Source organism: Trichomycterus rosablanca, chromosome 1, assembly GCF_030014385.1.
Source record: "Trichomycterus rosablanca isolate fTriRos1 chromosome 1, fTriRos1.hap1, whole genome shotgun sequence".
NCBI classification, from domain to species: domain Eukaryota; kingdom Metazoa; phylum Chordata; class Actinopteri; order Siluriformes; family Trichomycteridae; genus Trichomycterus; species Trichomycterus rosablanca.
This window is the reverse complement of record NC_085988.1, coordinates 57,216,176-57,240,555: the sequence shown is the minus strand read 5'-3', so window position 1 is coordinate 57,240,555 and position 24,380 is coordinate 57,216,176. Positions and strand designations below refer to the sequence as shown.

At 38.3% G+C, this 24,380-nt stretch overlaps 1 protein-coding gene across 1 annotated transcript in view; it reads right to left on the bottom strand.

Annotated features, from left to right (window-relative positions):
* The window catches only part of LOC134313330 (glutamate receptor ionotropic, kainate 2-like), a 66,444-nt gene extending 52,202 nt beyond the window's left edge, over nucleotides 1–14,242 (bottom strand). The window contains exons 1-3 of the mRNA XM_062994671.1: nucleotides 13,963–14,242; nucleotides 2,791–2,958; nucleotides 1,322–1,579 (exon numbers count right to left, since the gene is read on the bottom strand). Of these exons, the coding sequence (XP_062850741.1) occupies nucleotides 1,322–1,579; nucleotides 2,791–2,958; nucleotides 13,963–14,101 (565 nt within the window). The 5' untranslated portion in view covers nucleotides 14,102–14,242. The remainder of the gene's footprint in view (nucleotides 1–1,321; nucleotides 1,580–2,790; nucleotides 2,959–13,962) is intronic.
* Nucleotides 14,243–24,380: the final 10,138 nt, after the last annotated feature.

The window sequence follows — 24,380 nt, the reverse complement described above, 5'->3', positions numbered from 1 at the left end:
ATTTCAACACTGTTCAAACCCACATTATTCATTCACATTCCTCAGATACAAATTATATTAAGAAAATGATTGCTGGCCACACAAGACTAAACTCTCTAGATAAAGAAGCAACATTTTTTGCAGAACTTGGGTGGAGCCAACAATCTTAATTTTAAATATTTTTATATCTCAAGTTAAAGCTTTATTATTTGATCATGCTTACTGCCCATTTTTAGCTTTCAGGAATTCTACTGATTTTTTTAATTGGATGAATTGCTGCTTGTTGTAGGTTTTTTTTGTCTTTCTACTTTTAACATTACAATTCTGTCATTTGTAATTTGTATCTGTGAGTGTATAAGACCAGTTTACAAACATGACAAAAGATCATAACTAATTAAATAAATATAGTTTGTTTATTTAACTTGTGTATTTAGGCTAGTTTCTAAGCATATTATAGAAGGGCTGCATACTGATCAATGCACTTAATAATCACAAGTGTTCGGCACCATAGTTCAGGAGTTTCGAGATATTATTTCCAATAAGGATCAATGGGAAACCTGTTAATGCGTTCCATGGTCCCGTGGAACTGCATATAGTTTAGGCTTATGTAAAATAATGGGGTTGTTTTTGACATGTATACACTGAAAATAACACAAATATAATATAAAAACATTGAAATACAATTGAAAACAGTTAAAAATCAATAACTGGTGCACAAAGCTTAACGTGACTTATTGTACTAAAACAAGCAAGAAATTTCATTAGTGGAGAGAACTTGTGAGCAGTATTAATTAAGGTTTAGTGTTTCTCTGTCATTAGACTCATTTTAAAAAAGCTGATTCTTACAATTTCTCAGCACCCCGAGCTATAACACAAGTTTAAAAGTGAAACAGAAGAAAAGTCCAGCTAAACACAGATACATGTGGACACTTTCAAAGTGAATTTGACAGTTATTTCACACAAATACACACTGAGTTTAAGGGTACAAATTTCTCCAAAAAGGGCGTTGAGTTTTAAAGATTTCAAGTTTAGGGGGCGTTGAGTTACAAGGTACCACCGTGCCTATGTTTAAAGGTCAAGTTAATAAAATAAAATGAGCTGATCTGCTTCATTTGTTAAGAAAATGTGATTGCACTCTAGTAAAATACAACCACACACCTATCATGTCACCAGTTGCAGAACTGGCCCTACCAATAATAATCAGAAATAAATGTATGCTGTACTTTCAAAATGCATTCTAAATGTTGTCTGAATTTGTCACTCCTCCCACTTTCTATCTTTCTGTCCCACTTAATATACATGTAGCACCTCACAATTATGTTCATCTAAGCCTGCTACTCACCTGTACTGTCATCATACACCACAGTCACTGTCTCCCACCTGAAGGAGTGAACAAGATCCAGGATAGCTCGACTGAGGGAGGAGAAGTCAGGGTAGAGACTGACATAGTAAGAGTCACGGTTATCTGAGATCTGGTGCTTCCATCTGGTCTGGATATGTGGCACCCCCAGAGCATTGGAGATGGACTGCACCGCATTGGCTGAGGCGCTGTGCGATGGGCCGAATATAGCTGCAACACCTAATGAGAGCTGCTCGCAAGCTGCTAATTGTAAAAACAAAAAAGTTGTTAGTTATTACATAAGATTTATAGATATACACCGATCAGCCATAACATTAAAACCACCTCCTTGTTTCTACACTCACTGTCCATTTTTGACAATGACATGGTGGTGGTGTGTTAGTGTGTGTTGTGCTGGTATGAGTGGATCAGACACAGCAGCGCTGCTGGAGTTTTTAAATACCGTGTTCACTCACTGTCCACTCTATTAGACACTTCCACCTAGTTGGTCCACCTTGTAGATGTAAAGTCAGAGACGATTGCTCATCTATTGCTGCTGTTTGAGTTGGTCATGTTCTAGACCTTCATCAGTGGTCACAGGACGCTGCCCATAGGGCATTGTTGGCTGGTTATTTTTGGTTGGTGGACTATTCTCAGTCCAGCAGTGACAGTGAGGTGTTTAAAAACTCCAGCAGCGCTGCTGTGTCTGATCCACTCATACCAGCACAACACACACTAACACACCACCACCATGTCAGTGTCACTGCAGTGCTGAGAATGATGCACCACCTAAATAATACCTGCTCTTTGGGGGTCCTGTGGGGGTCCTGCCCATTGAAGAACAGCATGAAAGGGCTAACAAAGCATGCAATGAAACAGATGGACTACAGTCAGTAATTGTAGAACTACAAAGTGCTTCTATATGGTAAGTGGAGCTAATAAAATGGACAGTGAGTGTAGAAACAAGGAGGTGGTTTTAATGTTATGGTCAGTGTATATTTCTTATAAAACTGTAAAGAAATAAACATTTATTCATACAATATTTATATATGTTGAGAAAGTTTATGGCATAAAAAGTACACAATTATATTATACACATATACTAAAAAAAAGCAGTCAATGTGAGAATTTGGAAGCAATGACTGCAAGATATTCTTTGAATTGTTATTCATGCCTGATGTTCTGTGAATGACAAAGGGGACTTTGGGTTCCACCAGTTATGCTTTAATATTCCTTCGTTATGTCATGTCTATAATTACCAGAAGAAAGGTAAGGTGACTCAGACGAACAAAGAAAGGACTTTTAAAGAACTAGTTACAAACGATCTCAAAACAACCAACTCTTACAACCTCAGGCCCAATAGTAGATGAACAAAGTAACAAAGTAGTAGATTTCATTGTAGTGCAGAAACAAAATAGTTTTATGGTTATATGAGAAATATAGATTTGTTGTAACACTTTATTTGTACTCACCTTTTCTAGAAGCCTCAAAGCTGTCAAATACATTGATTCTCTGGATGTCATAAGTGAGCGTTGTGTTGGGCAGCAGTGTTCTGTTCCTGTTGATCGTGTTCAGTGCAAATTTAAAGGCCAATTCTTCAGCTCCAGAAGGCCCACTCTCAACAGACTCAAAAATCCCTCCTGTGAAAGAAATGTTATGTTAATGTTTTGTTAATCAAAGACCGTAGCTAAACATTCTTGCCATATAATCAACCAATGGGAACACTGACAGATCTTATAATATGTAAAGCTAGGAAAATGCTAGGAAAATGTTCATTTATAATTAATAAATTGGTATATTAAGCATATGTGGATATTGAAGGGGGTTGTATGCTTTGATTTACTTTCTATTGTAATACACCACAAGTCAGTAAAAAAAAAACTGTTTGGCAAAGTCTAAGGTTTTCTATTGGCTGCTTCAGCTAGTAGAGTTGATGTGTGTATGTGGGCAGGTGTGTTTGTGTGCACAGTGTCTGTGAATGTATGTGTGCTTACTGTGTGCATTTCTTTGCTGTTGAGTATGGGCACCTCCAACAGTGCGTGTCTAAATTATTGAGTGAATGCATTGTTAATCTAGAAACACCCATGATCAGCACATCTTTCTCTCTCTCTCTTTCTCTCATGCATGCACTATGAGTAAGGCCCTACCTAATTCACGGCGGTGAAAATCAGACTGTGAAATGAGTCGTTTTTCGTATAATATGCAATTTGCTGTGGAATTCAAAATTTAAGGTTTGTGTTTAGCAATTAGTTATTTATTGACTGCTGTGAAATGTGGCACTTTTGTTTAAAAATCCATGAAATTTGTGATTAAGAAACAAGGTCATTTAGGGACATTAGAAAATTTCTGACGTCAATTTCCAGTTTCAATGTTTTCCCCACTTTATTTCATCTTCATCTAATATCATATTGATTTAACTGTTAATAAAGGCACTCGGGTGTAACTCAGCTATGGCCGACCTTCTACACAGACATGATTGGCCAGGTCTGTTCGAAGTCTTCTGATTGACCGTCACCCTGCCCAGGTTATTTCTGCCTTGTGCCCAGTGTTTCCCAGTGTAAATAGACCTGCTGCAACCCTGACCAGGATAAAGTATAAAAAAAGAATTAAAAAAGCAAACATTTCTCTCTTTTTTAACGCTAATTGGGCTATGACAGACAAGGGGGCACACACACACGCAGAGATGTTTTAAACAAAGATTTAATAATAAGAGACAAGACAGGGGAATATACAAGACAAGACAGATACAAACACATGTAACCTATGCTAAGCTAATGCTAACCTAAACATACATGAACTAAGCTAAAGCTAAATGCTAAACATGAAACATGAACCTAGACCCTAAGCTAAGCTAAACAAGAACTAGACAGGACAAACAGGGCTAAGGCTAATAGACAAAGACTAAACAGAGCTAAACAAAACTAAACAGGCTAAAAAGGTTAACAAGACTGGAACAAGAACTAACCAGACAGGATTAAATCTAAGTAAATACAAGAACCAATCTGTCAGAACAGAGTCACTACAAAAGTCTTTCAAGACTGTTCCCCAGTTCCCCTTATAAATACTCTCAGATGATGAGCAGATGGATGCTAATTAGCAGAAGGGACCAATCAAAAAAGGGGCGTTGGCTGGAGACTGGGAGCTCTCAGAGAGAGGGGTGTGGCGCATAGGAGCACAGAAGTAAAAAAGCAAAAAGGTTTTTCTGTTTAAACACTCATTTCGAACTTTTACTGAAAGAATGGAGACAGGTAACACATTTATACACTCTACAAACAGTTCAGCTGCTAAGTGGACAACAAGTCAATGTAGTTAGTCACATGGCAGAAGCATAATGCAAAAAAGTGATGGGTCAGGGGGAGCCTGCACAGGTAACGTGTGTTGGCAGAAATTACCTTGTCAGTTAATTAAAGAAACTAAAGAAACCAAAGAAACAAATGAAACCAAACTAAATCCACAGCCCTAAGAAGAGAGGTAAACGAACAGGTTAACAATCACATTAGTGGAAAAGGGAATATTACACTCCACATGCTTACCCAGAAATGGGTGATATTACACATAATAATATTACAGTGAATAATATCATTATACACTGATCAACCATAACATTAAAACCGCCTCATTGTTTCTACACTCACTGTTCATTTTATCAGCTCCACTTACCATATAGAAGCACTATATACTGCTTTCACCCTGTTCTTCAATGGTCAGGATTCTCCCAGGACCACTACAGAGCAGGTATTATTTGGGTGGTGGATCATTCTCAGCACTGCAGTGACACTGACATGGTGGTGGTGTGTTAGTGTGTGTTGTGCTGGTATGAGTGGATCAGACACAGCAGCACTGATGGAGTTTTTAATCACCTCACTGTCACTGCTGGACTGAGAATAGTCCACCAACCAAATATATCCAGCCAACAGCGCCCAGTGGGCAGCGTCCTGTGACCACTGATGAAGGTCTAGAAGATGACCAACTCAAACAGCAGCAATAGATGAGCGATTGCCTCTGACTTTACATCTACAAGGTGGACCAACTAGGTAGGAATGTTTAATACACACACTAACACACCACCACCATGTCATTGTCACTGCAGTGCTGATAATGATCCAACACCCAAATAATACCTACTCTGTGGTGGTCCTGTGGGGGTCCTGACCATTGAAGAGCAGCATGAAAGGGTGCTTACAAAGCATGCAGAAAAACAGATGGACTACAGTCAGTAATAGTAGAACTACAAAGTGCTTCTATATGGTAAGTGGAGCTGATAAAATGGACAGTGAGTGTAGAAACAAGGAGGTGGTTTTAATGTTATGGCTGATCGGTGTATGATTCAAGGATCCTGAAGGAATTTCTTTTCGCTCTTGGTTGACATCAGTGTCTGACTTCACAGATGATCTTCTAGATCAGTGGTTCTCAAACTGTGGTACGCGTACCACTGGTGGTACGTGAAGCAGCACGAGGTGGTACGCCAGATAATCTCGGAAAAGTAATTACATGCACCGAAAAAATAAATAATTTAATAATTATAAATAAAAAAATATGAAACAAAATGTGTAAATTACTAATAAAATCTGTTTCAAAGTTCTTATAATTCTGTTTTAATAAAATCAGTTTAATTAAAACGAATGTGTTTTTTTAAATATTCGGGGCTACGCAGCAGCCACCGTACTTCATTACGTCTATACTTCAAGTTCGCGGTTTCCATCTCGAAATTTCCGAAACGCTTTTGTCAGAGCAGATCTGCGTTTGAATCTCACTGATCTCGTTCCTGACATCACCAGGCTGCTCCGCTAAACAGGCGCACTCACTGAAATGGTCAGTGGTAACTGCAGATATACTAGTGATGAGTCGTTTGTGAACGGTCCGATTCCGGTTCTTATCGACTGTAATCCACCCATTCAGCTTCGCATCAGTTGAGGGAATTAATTATAACTGGTAATAAGAGCTGCACTTTCAGTATCACGGAAAGCGAGCGAGACACACACACACACACACACACTTACATTCACATACACTAACACCACACACATAAACACACACTCGCACGCATGCATACTCACACACACACACACGCAGAAAGCTAGAGCTAGTAGTATAATGACAAATAATTGAGAAATAAACTATAAACTTGTTTAATTGTGTTAAATCTGGTTATTTCATTGTGCTTATGTTTTAAAGCAGAAACAAACAGTCGCATCTCTGTACAAAAGAGGATTTTTCTGAAACTTAATGAAATGCAACCACAGTCTGCCTCTTCCCTGTGGTTTTTTTTCCTTTTGAAATAAATCTTTTTTTCTCATTTAAGTGTTGTTTGAATTAGGAATACATTTAAGGCAAGGTAGCAACATTTTATATTAATATCGGGGGTGTCTTATAGTTTACCCCCAGTAGCGCCTCCCGAAGAACGAAGAGCCATTTTTTTAACGGCTCTTTAAAAGGAACCGAGCCGAAAAGATCCGACTCCCTTCAAGAAGCCATAATTCCCATTACTAATATACTGTATATACACACACACACACACACACCTAATTAATGTGTGCCATATGTGGTTCTGTGATGAGAAACATAGGTGGTACTTGGAACTTTTGGTTTGATAATGGGTGGTACTTGGTCTAAAAAGTTTGAGAACCACTGTTCTAGATGAAGGAGCAAAACTTCCCAGAGAAAGTCTCAGCAAATGTGAGCACTTTTCAGACTGTTTTAAAATAACATTGCAAACCTGTAATCAAGGCAAGAGGTTGCTACTACAACAAAACTAAAATAGAAAATGTTTTTGATTGTAATTTGACTTCCCAATGAAAGCTGTTATAGCTGCAAAAGGGGAACCAACTACATATTAATGCCAATGGCATTAGAATGGGATGTCATAAATGCTCCTGTATGCAGTACTAAACGGACAGTAAAATGTCCATTTGCCGCCATAACCTCTAATATGCAATTATGAGAGGTGATAACAAGCTTCTGCTACCTCATTTGTGGAATTTTCTTTTTTCATGTAAAAGCTTTTAGCTCACTAGTGTTTAATGGCATAGTTTGATGGCTCTTGTGTGGCAACTACTTTCTTTAAATCCGACCAAAGGCTTTCTAGGGGATTTAAATCTGGAAACTGAGAAGTCCACTCCACAATAACCCTGGGCTGGTTCCTTAACCTCTTTAACCAAGCTTTGGTTCATTTGAAAGTGTGCTTGGGATCACTGTCTTGCTGGAAAGTCCAAATACCACCAAGGTTCAAAATCACCACAGATGGCATAACAATCGTCCTCAAAATGCTAAAGAAACTAATGTGAATTTATGATGCCAGTCACACGGTCAAGATTGCCAGTTTCTGAGCAGAAACATATCCCCACATTATTGCCTTCATGCTTGACCGAGGTGATAGTATCTCTCTGATTCATATTGATAAACAGTTCCCGTTTTGATTTGTCACTCTATAGCACTCTGTCCCAGAACTCTGCAGGCCTATCTAAATTTCTTCTAATGCTTTTTAGTCAAGAGAGGTGTGCTTTATGGAGTCTGGTCATGGTTGTGAAGTGATATTCTTATGGTTGACCCTGACACATTTGTCCCAGCCTTCATAAGCTCATATAAGTCTTTCGCAGTAACACTTGGTACTTTTTCTGTTGTACTGATGAGATTGCTAAAGCCTTTAAAGGAAATTCTGGGCTTTCTGCCACAGCTAGACAGGCTTGCTGCGGTGGCAGAAATTTGAAACATCAGACAATACTCTCAGTGGTGTCTCTAGGAATGTTCAAGGTCTTGGAAATCTTCTTATTCCCATTGCCCTTTGGTGCAATAAAACTAACTCCTCTCTCAGCTTTTGGGACAGCTCCTTAGTTTTTACTACAGTTGCACAACACCTTGAATACATCTCTGTGTGGTGTTTATATAACCCCTAATCAGAAAAAGTTGGGACAGTATGGAAAAATAAATGTTTATATAAAAGTAAGTGTGTTGGGATAGTAAGGAAAAGTAAGTGATTTATGTCTTATGGTGTGCAACAATACAGGGTTGTTGTAATTGTCAGATGTTGTAATCTTTAGTAATCGCCCCTTATGTCCTACTACCTACTACAACCTAACACCTTATGAACCACCTAACAACACCTGAGCAACTACATGATATAGCTTGGCAACTGCCTAGCAACACCTTAGCAACCTCCTAATAACAGCTAAGCGACCATCCATCAAGCCAAGGTAATTGACTAGCAACAACTTAGCAACCACTTGTCACCAGCTTAGAAACCTTAGTACACCTTGGCAACTGCATAGCAAAACCACCAAGCAATACCTTAGCAAGATAGTATTCACAATGCACATTTGTAAGGGGCTGGTTAATTACAGGGGAGGCTTCTTTCTTGCCACCTTGCCATACAGACCAGCTTTGCGTGAAGCTTGTGAGATTGTTATCACCTGTACAGACAGACCAATCTTAACCATACAGACTTGTAAGTTCTTCAGAGTTGCCATTGGCCTCTTCCCTGTTCAATGTCCTCCTGGCTCGGTTTGAAGAGATGGACGATCTCTTGATGGCAAGGTGTTGTTAATGCCATATACTTTACACTTCTTGATAATGCTCTAAATGAAACTGAAAAGGATAGTTAAAGCCACTGAAATCTTTTTGTATCCTTATCATAACTTTTTACAACTTATAAAGTTATTCAATTATAGAGTTATTTATCAAGTGATTTTTGACTGTCTCTTACTGCATTTGAAACATGCAGCTCATATTTAATTTAGCTATTCATGACCTGAACGAGATTGTAGGTATTGTGTAGGTCATGTTTTGAAAATACAGATGCCTGTAGCAGTGACTCAAATGCTGCATTCATTTGAGGGTGGGGATACTGGTCCTTGGTAGTGATGTTGTTAGGGCTCCGGTAGTCTATGCAGGGCAGAAGGCCAAATCCTGCCTCAAGGCCCAAGTCTCTGGAATGTATTCCTCCATGGCAGTGTGTTCAGGGTTTAAAAGAAAACAGTCTGCCAGGATAAAGTGGTTTGTGACTGATTGTGCAGTCATCAAGCCTGCAGAAACTTGGGCCTTGTATTTGTTAAAGACCTCATTCAGGTCATAATAATCATAATAATTTGGGTCATTCAGACCCAAAAGAGGTGTGGAGCATCAGGTGATCCTGAGGCAATAGTCACGAGCACCGGTAAAGGCCCCTAAAATAAGTCCTCCACACTGACACAATAAGTTAGCAAGCTGATTTGGGGATTGTTGCACTGAAGCAAAGGATATACGTATGTGTCAGATGAGGTCTGTTCAGTGTGCTGGCCAATGCACAAAGTGACAGGACAAGACTGCTAAGTTCACTGCCACCCTGGTTTTTGAGAGACACCAAGGGTAACCCTAGGACCTTGGACATGGATGTGTCATTAAAATTCCTAGTGGCCCCAGATTCTTTGAAGACACTTAGCACTTACTTATGATAGTCAAATCATTGCCATCAAAAATGATCCTGATGCAGTGAAAGATATTTTCCTTTTTCTGAGACGTTGGCATGGACTTTTTAAGGGAGTCTGGAGGGTTATGATGTATGAGGTAGGTGGTTATGTTGGGCAGTTAGAGGTTGGACCAAGCTCTAGAAGAGACAGTTGGGTCAGCCTTATGATCCCACCACTCCTCACAGAGGTGGTTGTCAAAGTGGATGATAATAAAAACACTTTAAGCACAAAGGGGGATCACAGGTGGCAAATTTGTCCTAATTGTATATATACAGCCCTTGCTGGTAAATGCCCATAAGCAGTCCTGTGTCTCTTTGCAGTAAGGAAATCAACGGCGTTATCTACCACAGACCTACCACCCTGGCAAATGCATAATAAGCATGGTGCTGCCTCCCCACAACCAACCAGGCTATTAAAAGTCTGTCAAACGCACAGACAAAGGAAAAAACAAAACATGAAACTCCAATGTTGTGGTTTGGTACTCACACTAACTGAATTACAGTAGTTACTTATATTCACTTATGTCTAAGGATTATATAGAGTAGTCAAACATGTGTTTTGGGGAAAGTGGAAGAAGGCAAAAAAATCCCATAAAGTCGTAAAAAAAAACATGTAAAACTCATTCCATTCAGATACTGGAACAATGTCCTAAAAACTCATGTTGCTGTTTGATATTCACACTGCCAGCTGCACAAGTGTGGCACCCTTAATTAAATTACACATTTTTTATTACAGATGAATAAAGTGTGTAAGGGTTCTTCAAAAAATGTTCTGCACTTATTTAACTTTATTTATTAAGTATTTCAAATACAAATTACATCACTTTTCTACAGTCACCTTCCTTTGCAATGCATTTATCCCAGCGTCATAACATTTTAATGCCATCAGCAAAAATCTTTTTGGTTGAGCACGTAACCACTGATGCATCGCTGCTTCCACATCATCATCACATAAAAAAATCTTCTTCTCCTTAATGCTTCTTTTAGTGGGCCAAAAAGGTGGAAATCAGCGCTAAATCCGGACTATATGCTCTCTCTCAGCAGAGATGGGGACTCGAGTCGCCATGATCCAACATCATTTTAATCGTGTCATTTTCTGCTCTCTAATAACGCTCTGGCCGTTTTAACCCGCAACGCACACAATGGGTAAGTGTTCCAGCCAGCTTCCGGCTCCCTACTTAAAATGGTGGAATACCATACGTAGTGCACTTCACAGTAACAGACAATGTGAATGGGATGCTGCTACAGAATTGGCACTAATAATTGTAAGAACCGCTTTCTAAACCAATCAGACCTTCTGATTGTAATTTTAAGTAAGAAATGCTGTTATTTGCATGTATTTAGTTTGTAGCGTCACACAAATGATTGTCAATGAAATGCTTGATTGGCTTTCTAACGAGTTCGTGTTTCACTTCACAACCGGGAAAAGTTTGGAGGTTTTTAATTATAAGCACATTTACAAAATAACGGATTATATTCCTAATGGGACAACACACGCTTATAAATTTAATATAATCTGGAACAACATAAGGTAAGCAGTATTATGGATTGTTTGGGATTTTGGCCGCTGTGCCTGATTTATCACGCTTTTGTTGTGCAATGAAAACAAAACGTCAGTTTAAGCTCTTAACTGGTACCTAAGAAAGTAAAGGCACGAAGTAAAACGGCAAAATACAGTCGCTAATCTGTTGTTGTTTTTATCTGAACTTACATATTATTTGTTTATTTCTACGCTACATTTCCAATATATGTTTTGTGTATATTATATTTACTCGTGATTTGACTCGGACTCTAGCCTAAAGACTCGTGACTTGACTCGGACTCTAGCCTAAAGACTCGTGACTCGACTCAGACTCGTATTTTGTGACTTGTGAACATCTGTGTCTCTCAGAAACGACCAATTACTACTCCTCCCTCCCGCCCTCACCGTTTCCAACCCAAGTATAAAAGTGCTGAAACTTTTTGAAGATCCTTCGTATGTTATCATTGATCAGTAATGCTGCCAACCAGGCACGTGCACAGATAGACCCCTAGTGGTGCTCAAGCACCTGCCCTTTTGCCCTGGATGAGAAAAGTGCCCTTTTTTGCTGGAGCACAATTTTTTCCTACATTCATCAATATTTAAAATGAGGTTTACAAATGAGGAATAATTTTGCTAGGTAATTAACATTACAAACTAATATATGTAGATGGCTAAATATAATGCTCTATGATATAGAACAGCATACAAAAATGATGAATAAATAGGAAAATGTTACTTAGCTGTCTATTTGATTTTATTGGCATAATAATAGGCCCATTGTTAACATTAACTACCCAAAGTGGGTTTCTGATTTGAAATCAAAGGTAGGTTTTAAGTTGAGCAGTCTGGTGAGGTAAATTAATACTAGTAATGGTATATTATTAGTGTAATGCTTCAACTCTGCCAGAAAAGAGTAAAATGATGTATACTGTGTTCTCCCCTTAATGGAGATTCAGTAAGTCACTCTTGATTATTATGCACAACATTGATTTATCTCATTTACAATTATTAATTAATATATTGTTTGGTTATTAAAAAGCGTGCACAAAATGGCCTTGTTTTGCCTGTTTTTCATTTATTTATGCAATTTGATCATTCGAGTTATTTGATTAGATGTGTATTGATTGTGTTAACAAAAATAAATATATAAGTTAAATATCCTACTGTGTTTTTTATTTTTTATTTTTTTTTTTATTAATAATTTTGGCGATGGGTGCCCTTTTTTTTGGCTTGAGCACCTGCCCCCAAAAATGTCTGTGCACGTGCCAGCTGCTAACCATATAAACAATATAGTAATAAATGATGTTAAGTAAAAAAAAAAAAAGTGTTTTGTTACATATTGACTCAGTACTGATTAAACTAATCACGTCAGTGTATATAATAACTTACTTACCAGGAGGACACACCATAAACTTTTGACATACCCATACATTTACCCATTGGGCTGTTCATTTTTTTTTACTGTTTAGTTCAATTGTTTGTGTATTAATCTGAAGATTGCTTTAGTTCATTGATTTTACACAAACCAAAACACAACAGTGACCAAGGCATCGTTTGGTTACCATGGATGCAACGCGCATGCGCAAAATGGATATTCCTGCGAGCGCTTGAGTGACATTGTCAGTGAGCGCTGATGGCAGGGGTATAGTACGTGTCATTTATGCACATGAACGCTACCGTTCTTCACTTACGGTATACATCTTAATGATTGGAATTTCTAATGCATATTAAAATAAGAAAGTATTCTGTATCAAATGTCAACAATGCAAACGAGCTGGAACATCTGTACCAGTGAGGAACGCTTGCGAAAGAGAGATGCAATAGAGAGAGAGAGAGAGAGAGAGAGAGAGAGAGCGAGAGAGAGAGAGAGAATGGCTGTGCACGTTAGATCTGTACAAGTTCCATCATAATTTGCATGTTACTTATTTGAAGACAATATGACTGTACGAACAAGGTTGATAACAAACTTATCAGATATGACACGTCTGTGGGTAAAGGCTTGAGGTACACACAGGTACACACACACACACACACACACACACACATCATTCCAAAAAAGAAAAAAACAGAACAGAAGGATTCGTACTTAGTACAGTGCATCAGTACCCCAAGCACATCACTGTTCTATACATTTGATCTTCATGAGGGTCAGTAAAACATAAATACGACTGCAGAGTGTAAACATTTTTAAGGTTTACCACTTAAATTTAAATTTAGAACATTATACTTGTTAAATGTGATTCCATTCAAAGGGAGAGTCTATAACAAGTACAAAACAGCAGTAGGGCATTGCAATGATTATCAATGCTGTATGTATTTATGTTAACATTATATGATCCATACAGATAGTCAGTCAATGAATACTGGCTTGTGCTTTTTATTAGTATTCTACTGGTCAAACTAAACCATTAGGCATTACTAAGTGTAGAAATGGTATTCCGACTGCTACACTCACTAACGTCTGCGAAATCAGTAACAATCTGAAAGGGAATGCTTCTACCTAATACTGTGCAAACAATACGTTTTCCAATGATGCTGCCATATACTGCATCTGTGCCCAAATCAGATGGTGCACTTGCCTTAATAATAAGCAATTAATCATAAATCTATGTACACATGGTCACCTTACTGGGGATCTTATTTAATTAAGCACAGGTCATAAACCAGTAGGACTTGTCTCACCGAATCTGAGGACATGCGGCATCGCGCAGGAGCAGCTGATAAATAGCCCGCTCAGCATCAGCATCAGCACCAGCAGCAGCACTGTTCTCGGCGCATCGCCGCAAATCCAATAGCTATAAAGCGCACGGCTTCTCCCCATCTTGTTACGGCTCCTTCTCTTTCATCCTACAGGTGGAAACCAGCTAAGATATCCACACGCGTCCAGTCGTATCTCCAAATAACAGAAAAGCTCGTCACAGCATGACCGGCCTCGCACCCACTCCGCTTTAACCTGCGCTTACTGTGTTAGAGCCGGGGACGCACGTCGCATAGATGCATTTGTTACACAGAAAAATCAGGATTAGATTCGGAGGCCCAAGGAGCAGAGAGAATACAAATGTGTGCGTGTGTGTGTGTGTGTGTGTGTGTATGTGTGTGTTTGACGCGTCATTGCCCACGCGCCCCGTTATACTGCACTGCCGCACAAACGGTGACGTCGAGCCTCGGTTTTTGCGGGTGTTTGCGCGCATGTGTGTGAAATGAATTGGTTTTAAATTGATTATTATGAATTGTCCCATTTATTTAGTGCCCAGTGACAAAGCTTGGCCGTAAATATATTTGTTTTTCTAAACCATCAGGATTGGATATGGTCTTTTTGGGTTATGGTCTTCACAGCATGTTGGTTATTTTTAACTACTGGAGAATAAACAAGCTGATTTTACATTTAAACAAGATTTATGGGTCATTATAGAACCCCACAGCGCACTATCAAGCCACACATTTAAATCAAATACAATTGTAATTGAAACAGACGTAATTTAGTTAGGTGTGTGAACTGACACTTTTGTAAAATGAATTTAAGGTATGTATTAGCATAGCATTTTTTTTTTTCCCATTAGGTCGCATAGTTGCAACTTTTGTTATAAACTGTTATTTTTTACTCTTATCAAACAACTGTAAAATTAATATTCCATTTTGTTAAATAAAGCACATTTGACACGTTTTGATTTAAACCTGAATCACTGATTCATTTATTGTCTGTTTTATCCTGATCAGGGATCACTGCTTTATCCTGATCACTGTGTACGGAGAGACACACCCTGAGAGCACTCTTTTCTCATCTCTGTGTAGGCGCCATCAATCAGCCAGCAGAGGTCGTAATTGCATTAGTTATGAGAGCGAGACCCTACCGGCTTAATCCCACCCATATCTAAGTCCATTTTGTTAAATAAAGCACATTTGACACGTTTTGATTTAAACCTGAATCACTGATTCATTTATTGTCTGTTTTCCCACTGCTTTATCCTGATCAGGGTCAAATTGGGTCTGTTTCATTGTGCGAAAGGCAGCAAACACCCCGGACAGTCCATGCAGGCACATTCATACATTCATTCAGACTGCGCCATGAATTTTCTGGGGCACTGCATGTTTGTTTTTCTAGGCAGTGTGTTTTCCCAGAAAAATAATGGTTATTTCAGCAAGACAATGCAGGTCATTTTGCGCACATTACAACAGCATGGCTTTATTGTCATAGAGTGATTGTGCTTGACTGGCCTGCCTGAGGCAGGCTATATTGTTTTTGTTGCATTTTACAAAATGTCACAACATATCTGGAAATAGGGGTTGTAGTTTGAGAACAACATTGCTCAAGGTTTTTTTTTTCCTCATTGCTGCTGCTGCAAAAATTTGACTTTTGCTGTCTTGTCAAGGCACCAGCATGAGTACTGGACAATTTATGTTGGGCATAGCATGATTCTCCCTATCATGGGATGGTGCCAGCAACGAAGGAATTGCAACAGGAAATTGGATGAGGAAAATGTAAAAAAAATATTTTCAAAATCCAGATAAATCTCTGTGTGAAGAGCAAGAGCAAAAATCAATACTGAATGCCTGTGACCTTTAATCCTTCAGACAGCACTGCATTACAATTCAACATCCTGACCTACTGGAATACTGTGTTTGGAAATGCTTTAGAAAGCCCTTGTCAGTAAAGACGTTTTGTTGCTGTATCTACAAATGCAAGTTAAGACTCTAACAAAACCATAATTGTGTTTAATTTAAGCCGTTTATAGATTGACATGCTCTTATGCTTCTGATCATTCTTTTACTGCATAACCTTATTGCATTTGAGCTGCAATACACAGACTGATAACCATGCCTTCTTTTTACAGATTACAAAAGCCTAATGCTCATGTTTTTCATACTTATTATGAACATAAAGAATTAAGTTAAAATTTTGTAAACATCTTATCATGTTTCAGACTAAACGTCAGATTAATGCCTACAATATTGACTATCACAGTAGTAACTACATGATGTTCTAATCATTTAAACCAGAAAAGGGCTATTAGGTATTTAATTTATTTATGTGGAATTGTGGGCAATCAAAGATTATCATCTCCTAGTATCTGAAACTTCTTCTTGTTCCTCAGCCTTTGTCCTGTTAGGGGTCGCCGGCGGGATTTGGCACAGTTTTTATACCGGATGCCCTTCCTGACAAAACCCTCCCTATTTATCTGGGCTTGGGACCGGCACTACAATGCACTGGTCTGTGCATCCCAGCGGCTAGGTAACTATGGGACAATTCAGTGTCTCCAATTAGCCTATCGGTATGTCTTTGGACTGTGGGAGGAAACCGGAGCACCCGGAGGAAACCCACGCAGACACGAGGAGAACATGCAAACTCCGCACAGAAAGGACCCGGACAGCCACTCAGGTGGCGCAGCGGTAAAGTACGCTAGCTCACCAGAGTTGGGGTTTTGAATACATCGTATCGAATCTCAGCTCTGCCTTTCCGACTGGGCTGGGCGGCAGCATGAACAACGACTGGCTGTTGTTCAGGGTTAGAGGGTAAGAAAGTCGGATCATAGGTCCTCATAACTGGTGCGACTGCGGCCCCTGCTGGCTGACTGATGCCTGCACAGGGCTGAGGAATAATGCTGATGGGGGTGTGGCCCTCCGTACACAGTGCTCGTCAAGTGTATGAACTCGACTCGTGCAGGTGAAAAATGCACTATCTGTACTGACTGTGCGTACCGGAGGGGGCGCATGTCAGTTGAGAGGCGTCCTCAGTCAGCGGTGAAGGGTCGAATCAGTATAGAGGACGCATTCAGGGTAATTGGGCACGACTAGACTCGGGGATAAAAATTGGGGGAAAAAAGAAGGACCCAGACCGCCCCACCCAGGGATTGAACCCAGGACCTCCTCGCTGTGAGGCGACAGTGCTACCCACTTAGCCACCGTGCCGCCCTCCTAGTATCTGAAACCTCAAACAGTATTTAAGTCGATTTAGAAATCTTCAAGTGTCTAATGGATGTAAACAGTGCTGAAACATTTTGATATGCAGAACCTTTTTTCAGCTATTACATTGTCACAGTAGTCTTCCAAACTACAGAGTATAGGGCTCCAATGCACTCCATAAAATTGTCCAGCCTGCTTCAAGTGTAAATGACTCACACTGGTAGTGATACACTGTGAATAGGAAGAGAAGATGAAAGGTGGCTTTGATTTAGATTTGCCTTCCCCCTCTAGAATCAACTGAATCCTTGTGTGGAAGTGTGAACAGTGTGGGTGTATGTGTGCCTGTATGAATGCATGTGTTAGTGCGTGCAAGAGTCTAAAAGAAAAAGGGTATTTATAAAATGTAGTTAAAGTCTTTCATTAATATTTAATTGGTTTATATATCACTGTGCTATGTGCATAACACGTTAGGGAAATATTTTAAATCATATAAATAACTATAGCTTTTTTTTTCTGTTCATGCCATTTTTCACAAATTTTCTCGCAATCTATTTGGATCCAATTACCTGATCATAACTCACCTCTACTGCAGACCTCCAGCTCTGACCATGAAGGGTCGCAAACTTGACATGCCCCCTCTGACACGTGTGCAGTACTGACAAAATTTTTTCACCTGCATGATGCCATTATCCCCTGTCTTACTGTGCAAGTGTCATCAATCAGCCAGCAGAGGCCATAACTGCAGCAGTTATAAGAAAAACCTGTTTAGCCACTGTTCCGCCCCTTCGGGTGTCTGAGAATGAAAACCAGGTAATATATATATATATATATATATATACCCTTGTCTTTTTGAACATATTTAAACATATGGACATTTGAGATTAATTATCAATTAGACACCCATTATAAATTCTCTGACAGTTTTTCCCACTCCTCCACGCAGAATTTCTTCAGCTGTGTGAGGTTTGAGGGGTTTCTTGCATGCACAGCCCGTTTCAATTCACCCCACAGCATCTCAATAGGATTAAGATCCAGGCTTTGACTTGGCCATTCCAGAAGTCTCCATTTCTTTCTTTTGAGCCATTCCTTGGTGAGTTTACTGGAATGTTTAGGGTTGTTGTCATGCTGCATTGTCCATCTACCTGTAGGTCCCGTGATGACATTATAGGATTATTGGAGGATTCTTTACGCATCTTGCAGTCTGCTCTTGGGCTGAACTTGCTAGGACGGCCTGACCTGGCCAGGTTGGGAGTTGTTTTAAATGTTCTCCACTTGTAAATGATTTTTCGGACAGTGGAATGGCTGATTTCTAATTGTTTTGAGATCTTTTTAAATCCCTTCCCAGACTCATATGCATCTACAACCTTCTTTCTGAAGGCCTCAGAGAGCTCTTTAGATGGTGATACCACTCACTTTAACAATCAAGAGCAAACCAAACTAATGTCTGAGGTTTAAATAAAACTCAAATGTCCTCTAACGATGGTCTAATCATTGCAGCTGATGTGGTGCACCGGATTCTAATTTAAGACATTTTAAGTAGTAATAAATGTGGGGGTGTCCTAACTTTTTCCTCACAATAAATTTCCATTTTTGTTCATTACATTTTACAACTTGTGTTTAAAAGTAATTTTTAACATTTATTTGTTTAGTTATATAAGCTCCATCTCTCAGTACTGTTCAAATGAAGCTCAAATGTTCATATGTTTAATTTTGTTCAAAAAGACAAAGGTTCTCATGGTGTGTCCTAACTTTTTATATATATATTTATATATATATATATATATATACTGTATATATATACTGTATATATATATATATATATATATATATATATATATATATATATAGCTTTAAAAAATATATATATATTTTTTTAATTTAGACCACAACACTGTATGTAAAGTATGTAATGTAATATTTATTACAATATTACAATTTCTAATATTTTTGTGAATGATGTATGTTAATCTAATTAATACATTAGTCAAAATAAATATATTACAATTTACTTTTGACTTGTATAAAAGAGATAAATGTAATAATTCTCTTTACACGCATTTAAACTGCACACATTTATCAAATTTGGCATCATGTTAAATTTCAAATTTATATTCATGAATTACTGATTAAATCTAATCAGATAAACAGAGAACGAGAGAAAGCTGAATGATAAGAGGCTTAACAACACACCACACATTCTAATTTACACAGAAAGGACAGATATTGACAGAGGCCTACACCTTATTGCTTTAAGAGCTTTCAATGAGCTGCCAGCAGCTAGAGTTACACTGTCCACGCTACTGCTCAGAACAAAACCCAACAAAACATTAATAACATTAACTCAGAGTTGTATCAACGTTGTAGCAGTCTACCTAATGTGCACTTGGTATATCAGCCAGACATTCACCCTTAACCATCTCTATAATCAGATGTACCTGACAGAGAAAGGAGTAGCTGTTTTTGCCAAAAGTTTAAAATACATATCCATGAACAGAAATCTACATATAATCAGAAATCCATCAACTCTTTAGACTCAGCTTTATAATACCTCTTCACCAGACAAGTCTTTTCATTTCACAGTAGACATCAGAGCTTAAGGACAACCATCAGCCCATCTCCCAAATAATACACTACGCAAACCACCACTAGACCACACAAGAGCTCTGCCCCCACCTATGAAATGAAAATAACAATAAATGTATATAATATATGCTGATGACCTCTGCTGGCTGATTGATGGCACCTGTACAATGAGACAGGGGATAATGGAGATCAGGGTGTGTCTCTCCGTACACAAAGCTGAACCACATATGAATTTGCCTTGTGCAGGTAAAAAGATGCAGTCAGGTACTGCACACGTGTCGGAGGAGGCGTGTGTTAGTCAGAGTGGAGGTCAACATCAGTAGAGAGGAAGTGTAATGCAACCACAATGGAAATAAGTCTATGGACTTTTTGTGTTATCCCTGACTGTTTCAGTTTTTTATAGGAGGTATTGTATCTATTTATAAAATATGAAATGGTTCAATAAAATCAAATCAAAACCAGGTAATTGGATACGACTAGATTGGGAAAAAAATAAATAAATAAAAATAAAGATTCAAGAGAATTAACAAATCACAGATTCTTTTTTTTATATTGCATTTTACAAATCGTCCCAACTTTTCTGGAAATGGGGTTTGTATGCAAACTACCATAATGTGCTATTCCTTCAGTTGCGTTGCACAATTCACTGTTGGCTGGTCTAGATCGGGTGTTGATGAATAAACACATAATATCTCTGTATTATGCCAGTAGGAAGCAGGTTAGAGCCTTTATCCTGAGAACCACTGTCATAGGTATATAAAATACCCCACAATATATAATTAGGTAAACTGGCTCTCTACAGTAAAAAGCTACTCAAACTTGATCCTAAAAGACTAAAGTTGTGCCTGTCCACAGATGGTCTTACCTTCCTTTAATTTTTGTCATACAGGTTTGCCTTCATTTTCTTATTTTATTTTTTTTATAAAGTGATGGTTGGAAAACAACTGGATTAGGGGTGAGCTTCAGTCCAGGGGTTCTATTTTCTTCTCAAGAGGTCACAAGAGGTGCCACACACCTGAAGAGAAGGAAACAGAACCCTGTTCAGATTTTCAATCCAAGGTGTAGATTCTCAATTTAAGGAACAGAGCAAAAGAGCAATTAAAAAGCCCTGAACTAAATAGACATAATTACAAATAATAAAGCAGCTAATTAATAAAGGATTCCAATATACAATATCAGCAATCCGCTACAGAGATAGTGGATAGTAAAGTAATAGTGCAAAAATGAGAACTGGATGTTGCTTTGCGATATGACAGGCTCTATCCTAGCCGTCTGTGACATACCAAGTTCTCAGAAAAGAGAACAGTACAGGAGGTTAGTAAAGGAACCTTCTCTGCTGCAGTCCTCCACTAGAGCCTAACTAACACACACTTCCTCCGACATGTGTACATTACATGCTTCTTCATTTTCATTTTCATTTTCATTTTCAGCATTTAGCAGACGCTTTTATCCAAAGCGACTTACACAATGAGCGGAACACGATGAGCAATTGAGGGTTAAGGGCCTTGCTCAGGGACCCAACAGTGGCAACTTGTGGTGGTGGCGGGGCTTGAACCGGCAACCTTCTGCTTACTAGTCCAGTACCTTAACCACTGAGCTATCACTGGCCCTTCACACACTGATCTCCATTATCCCCCGTCTTTGAGCAACCAGCAGAGGTCATAACTGCAGTAGTTATGAGGAATCCCTTCCGGCAATTTCTACCCAACTGAAGATCCAATCATTGTCCAGACAGGCGCCCAGCATGCTGGTAGCAAGGCTAAGATTTGAACTAAGTTTAAGATCTCAGCTCTGGTGTGCTAGTGTGTTTTACCACTGCACAACCTGAGTGCCATAATGAGTTTTTTTTTGTGACTAATTTGATATAGACACATTAAATAGGACTAAATGGTTATATTAGATATTAAGGAACACTTTTCCTAATTTACTTTTCTGTATGACTAGTTACATATTCCACTTTCACATACATACAGAGCAATTCACTATGTATCAACAAACCTTTGTCCACTTGTGTATAGCTATAGCACATGTCAGCATTCTAGAAAATTCATTGTCGTAAAATCCAAAACAGAAACGCATGTGCCATCCCTCTTCCTGTTATTCTCTAATACCCATCTGATTCAATTACTCATCCCTTAATTCTTTCATTGTCAGCCTTTCAGTCACCCATGTACAGCAGATCTTCTGGTATACCCATTCAGCAGATTTTGATTTAGTGATACAGAATGTCCTCCATCTGTTTATTTACTACAGTCATATGCACCAATTTCACAACTTCCCTTTTGTTTTTATATAATTACTATAATTAGGACACTTATTATAGTGTTTGAAGATATTTCAGCACAAACCCGAGAAAAATCATGAAAATAAGAATTTTTACTAAATAGGTTTACACCATCCCTATATGTTAACGGTAGGTAATACTACAACCCCAAATCAGAAAAAGTTGGGACAGCATGGAAATGCAAATAATGAAAAAAGTTTCTTACATTTACTTTGACTTTTATTTGATTACAAACAGGATGAACCTGAGATATTTCATGTTTTGTCTGGTCAACTTCATTTCATTTATTAATAAACATCCATTCCTGCATTTCAGGCCTGCAACACATTCCAAAAAATTTCCACTGTGTAATGGTCCATCCTAGATGCCTCAGAACCCAGAGAAGTCGACGCTGCTTCTGGACATGGTTGACATTAGGCTTCTTTTTGCACAGTAAAGTTTTAAGTGGCATTTGTGCATGTAACTCTGTATTGTATTACATATTGCATTACTAGCCCTAAATTGCCTCCATCTCATTTTTTTTGGAATGTGTTGCAGGCCTGAAATGCAGGAATGGATGTTTATTATCAAATGAAATCAAGTTGAGCAGATAAAACATGAAATATCTTGGGATCAAACTGCCTGCAATCAAATAAAAGTCAAAGTAAATGTGAGGAACACTGCATTTTTATTTTATTTGCAACTTTTTCTGATTTAGGGTTGTAGTTATTTATAATCTGGTGATTTTACTAAAATCCCACACTGGATATTAAACATAACAGAAGATTAAGAAAAAACATTGTAACTTACTTTTGCACTCAACATTTTAATATATCTGCAAAATAGGAATTCTCTATAGATGAGGGCTTTCATAAACAAATGAATTCTTATAGAATATTGCCCCATTTATTACTTTATTTTTGGAAAAATGAAAACATACTAATTAAGTCTGGTAAAGCACAGTGATTTTTTTTTTCTAGTTTATTTATGCATTTTCTCCCAATTTAGTGTAGTCATTTTGTCTTCCGCTGCTGGGGGATCCCTGATTGAGGAGGGTATATTGCTGCTCATGCCTCCTCCTCCCTTAGCAGAATGCTTTTTCACCCATGCATTCTGCACAGGCGCCTCTCTATCTGCCAATCAGGGTCCTTACACAGCGTTTGAAGACCCCGTCCACACAGTCCGGTCATCCCGCCCTGGCAGAACCGTGTCTGCTGCAGGCACTGCCAATTATGCCTGCTAGATGGCGCCCAGCCGACCAGTGGCAACACCAAGTTTCGAACCCAGGAGTTAAGAATTTCGGCGCTGGTGTGCTAGCGGAATATCCCGCTGTGCCACCTGGGCACCTAAAGCATGGTATAGTGTCTCCAGTCAATTTCTGTGGCAAAATAAATAATTTTCTCTGGGCGAAACAGAACCATATTTCTATCTTTTATATTATACATTATACAATTAATCATAACTTGAAAACATGCTATATATACTGTGTATATATACACAACTAGCATGTTTTCAAGTTATGATTAATTGTATAATATATCTGGATATTTTTGGTTGGTGGACTATTCTCAGCCCAGCAGTGACAGTGAGGTGTTTAAAAACTCCATCAGCATTGCTGTGTCTTATTCACTAATACCAGCACAACACACACTAACACACCACCACCATGTCAGTGTCACTGCAGTGCTGAGAATGATCCACCACCCAAATAATACCTGCTCTGTAGTGATCCTGTGGGGGTCCTGACCATTGAAGAACATGGTGATACCGGCTAAAAAGTATGTAGAGAAACAGATGGACAACAGTCAGTAATTGTAGAACTACAAAGTGCTACTATATGGTAAGTGAAGCTGATAAAATGGACATGTATATATGTCCACAGATGTATATATATATATATATATATATATATATATATATATATATATATATATATATATATATATATATATATATATATATATATATATATAAATATCTGTTGTTTTTGTATTATACCTGTGTACTTATAATGCCATGCAAACTGGATGGTATATATCTCATCAATGCTGTTGCTTTGAATTAGAGTGTCTATTAAACAGTGTAAAAGTAAATTTGACAGGTTTGACATATTTTAAACCAAATGCAGAGAATATTACAATACAAATCAAGACTCAGATACTACAATTATACTATCTACCATTTTTCAACTCATGTGTACTGTTACAAATGCAAACTACCACAGTTTATTAGTGCTAGCTAGCTGCTGAAATAGAAAGAGTACACAGAGTGTTTCCAAATTACATGTTCTGGAATTTTAATTCATGGTAAAAAAAAAAAAAGTACACATATTTGTGGAACATATATAGTATGT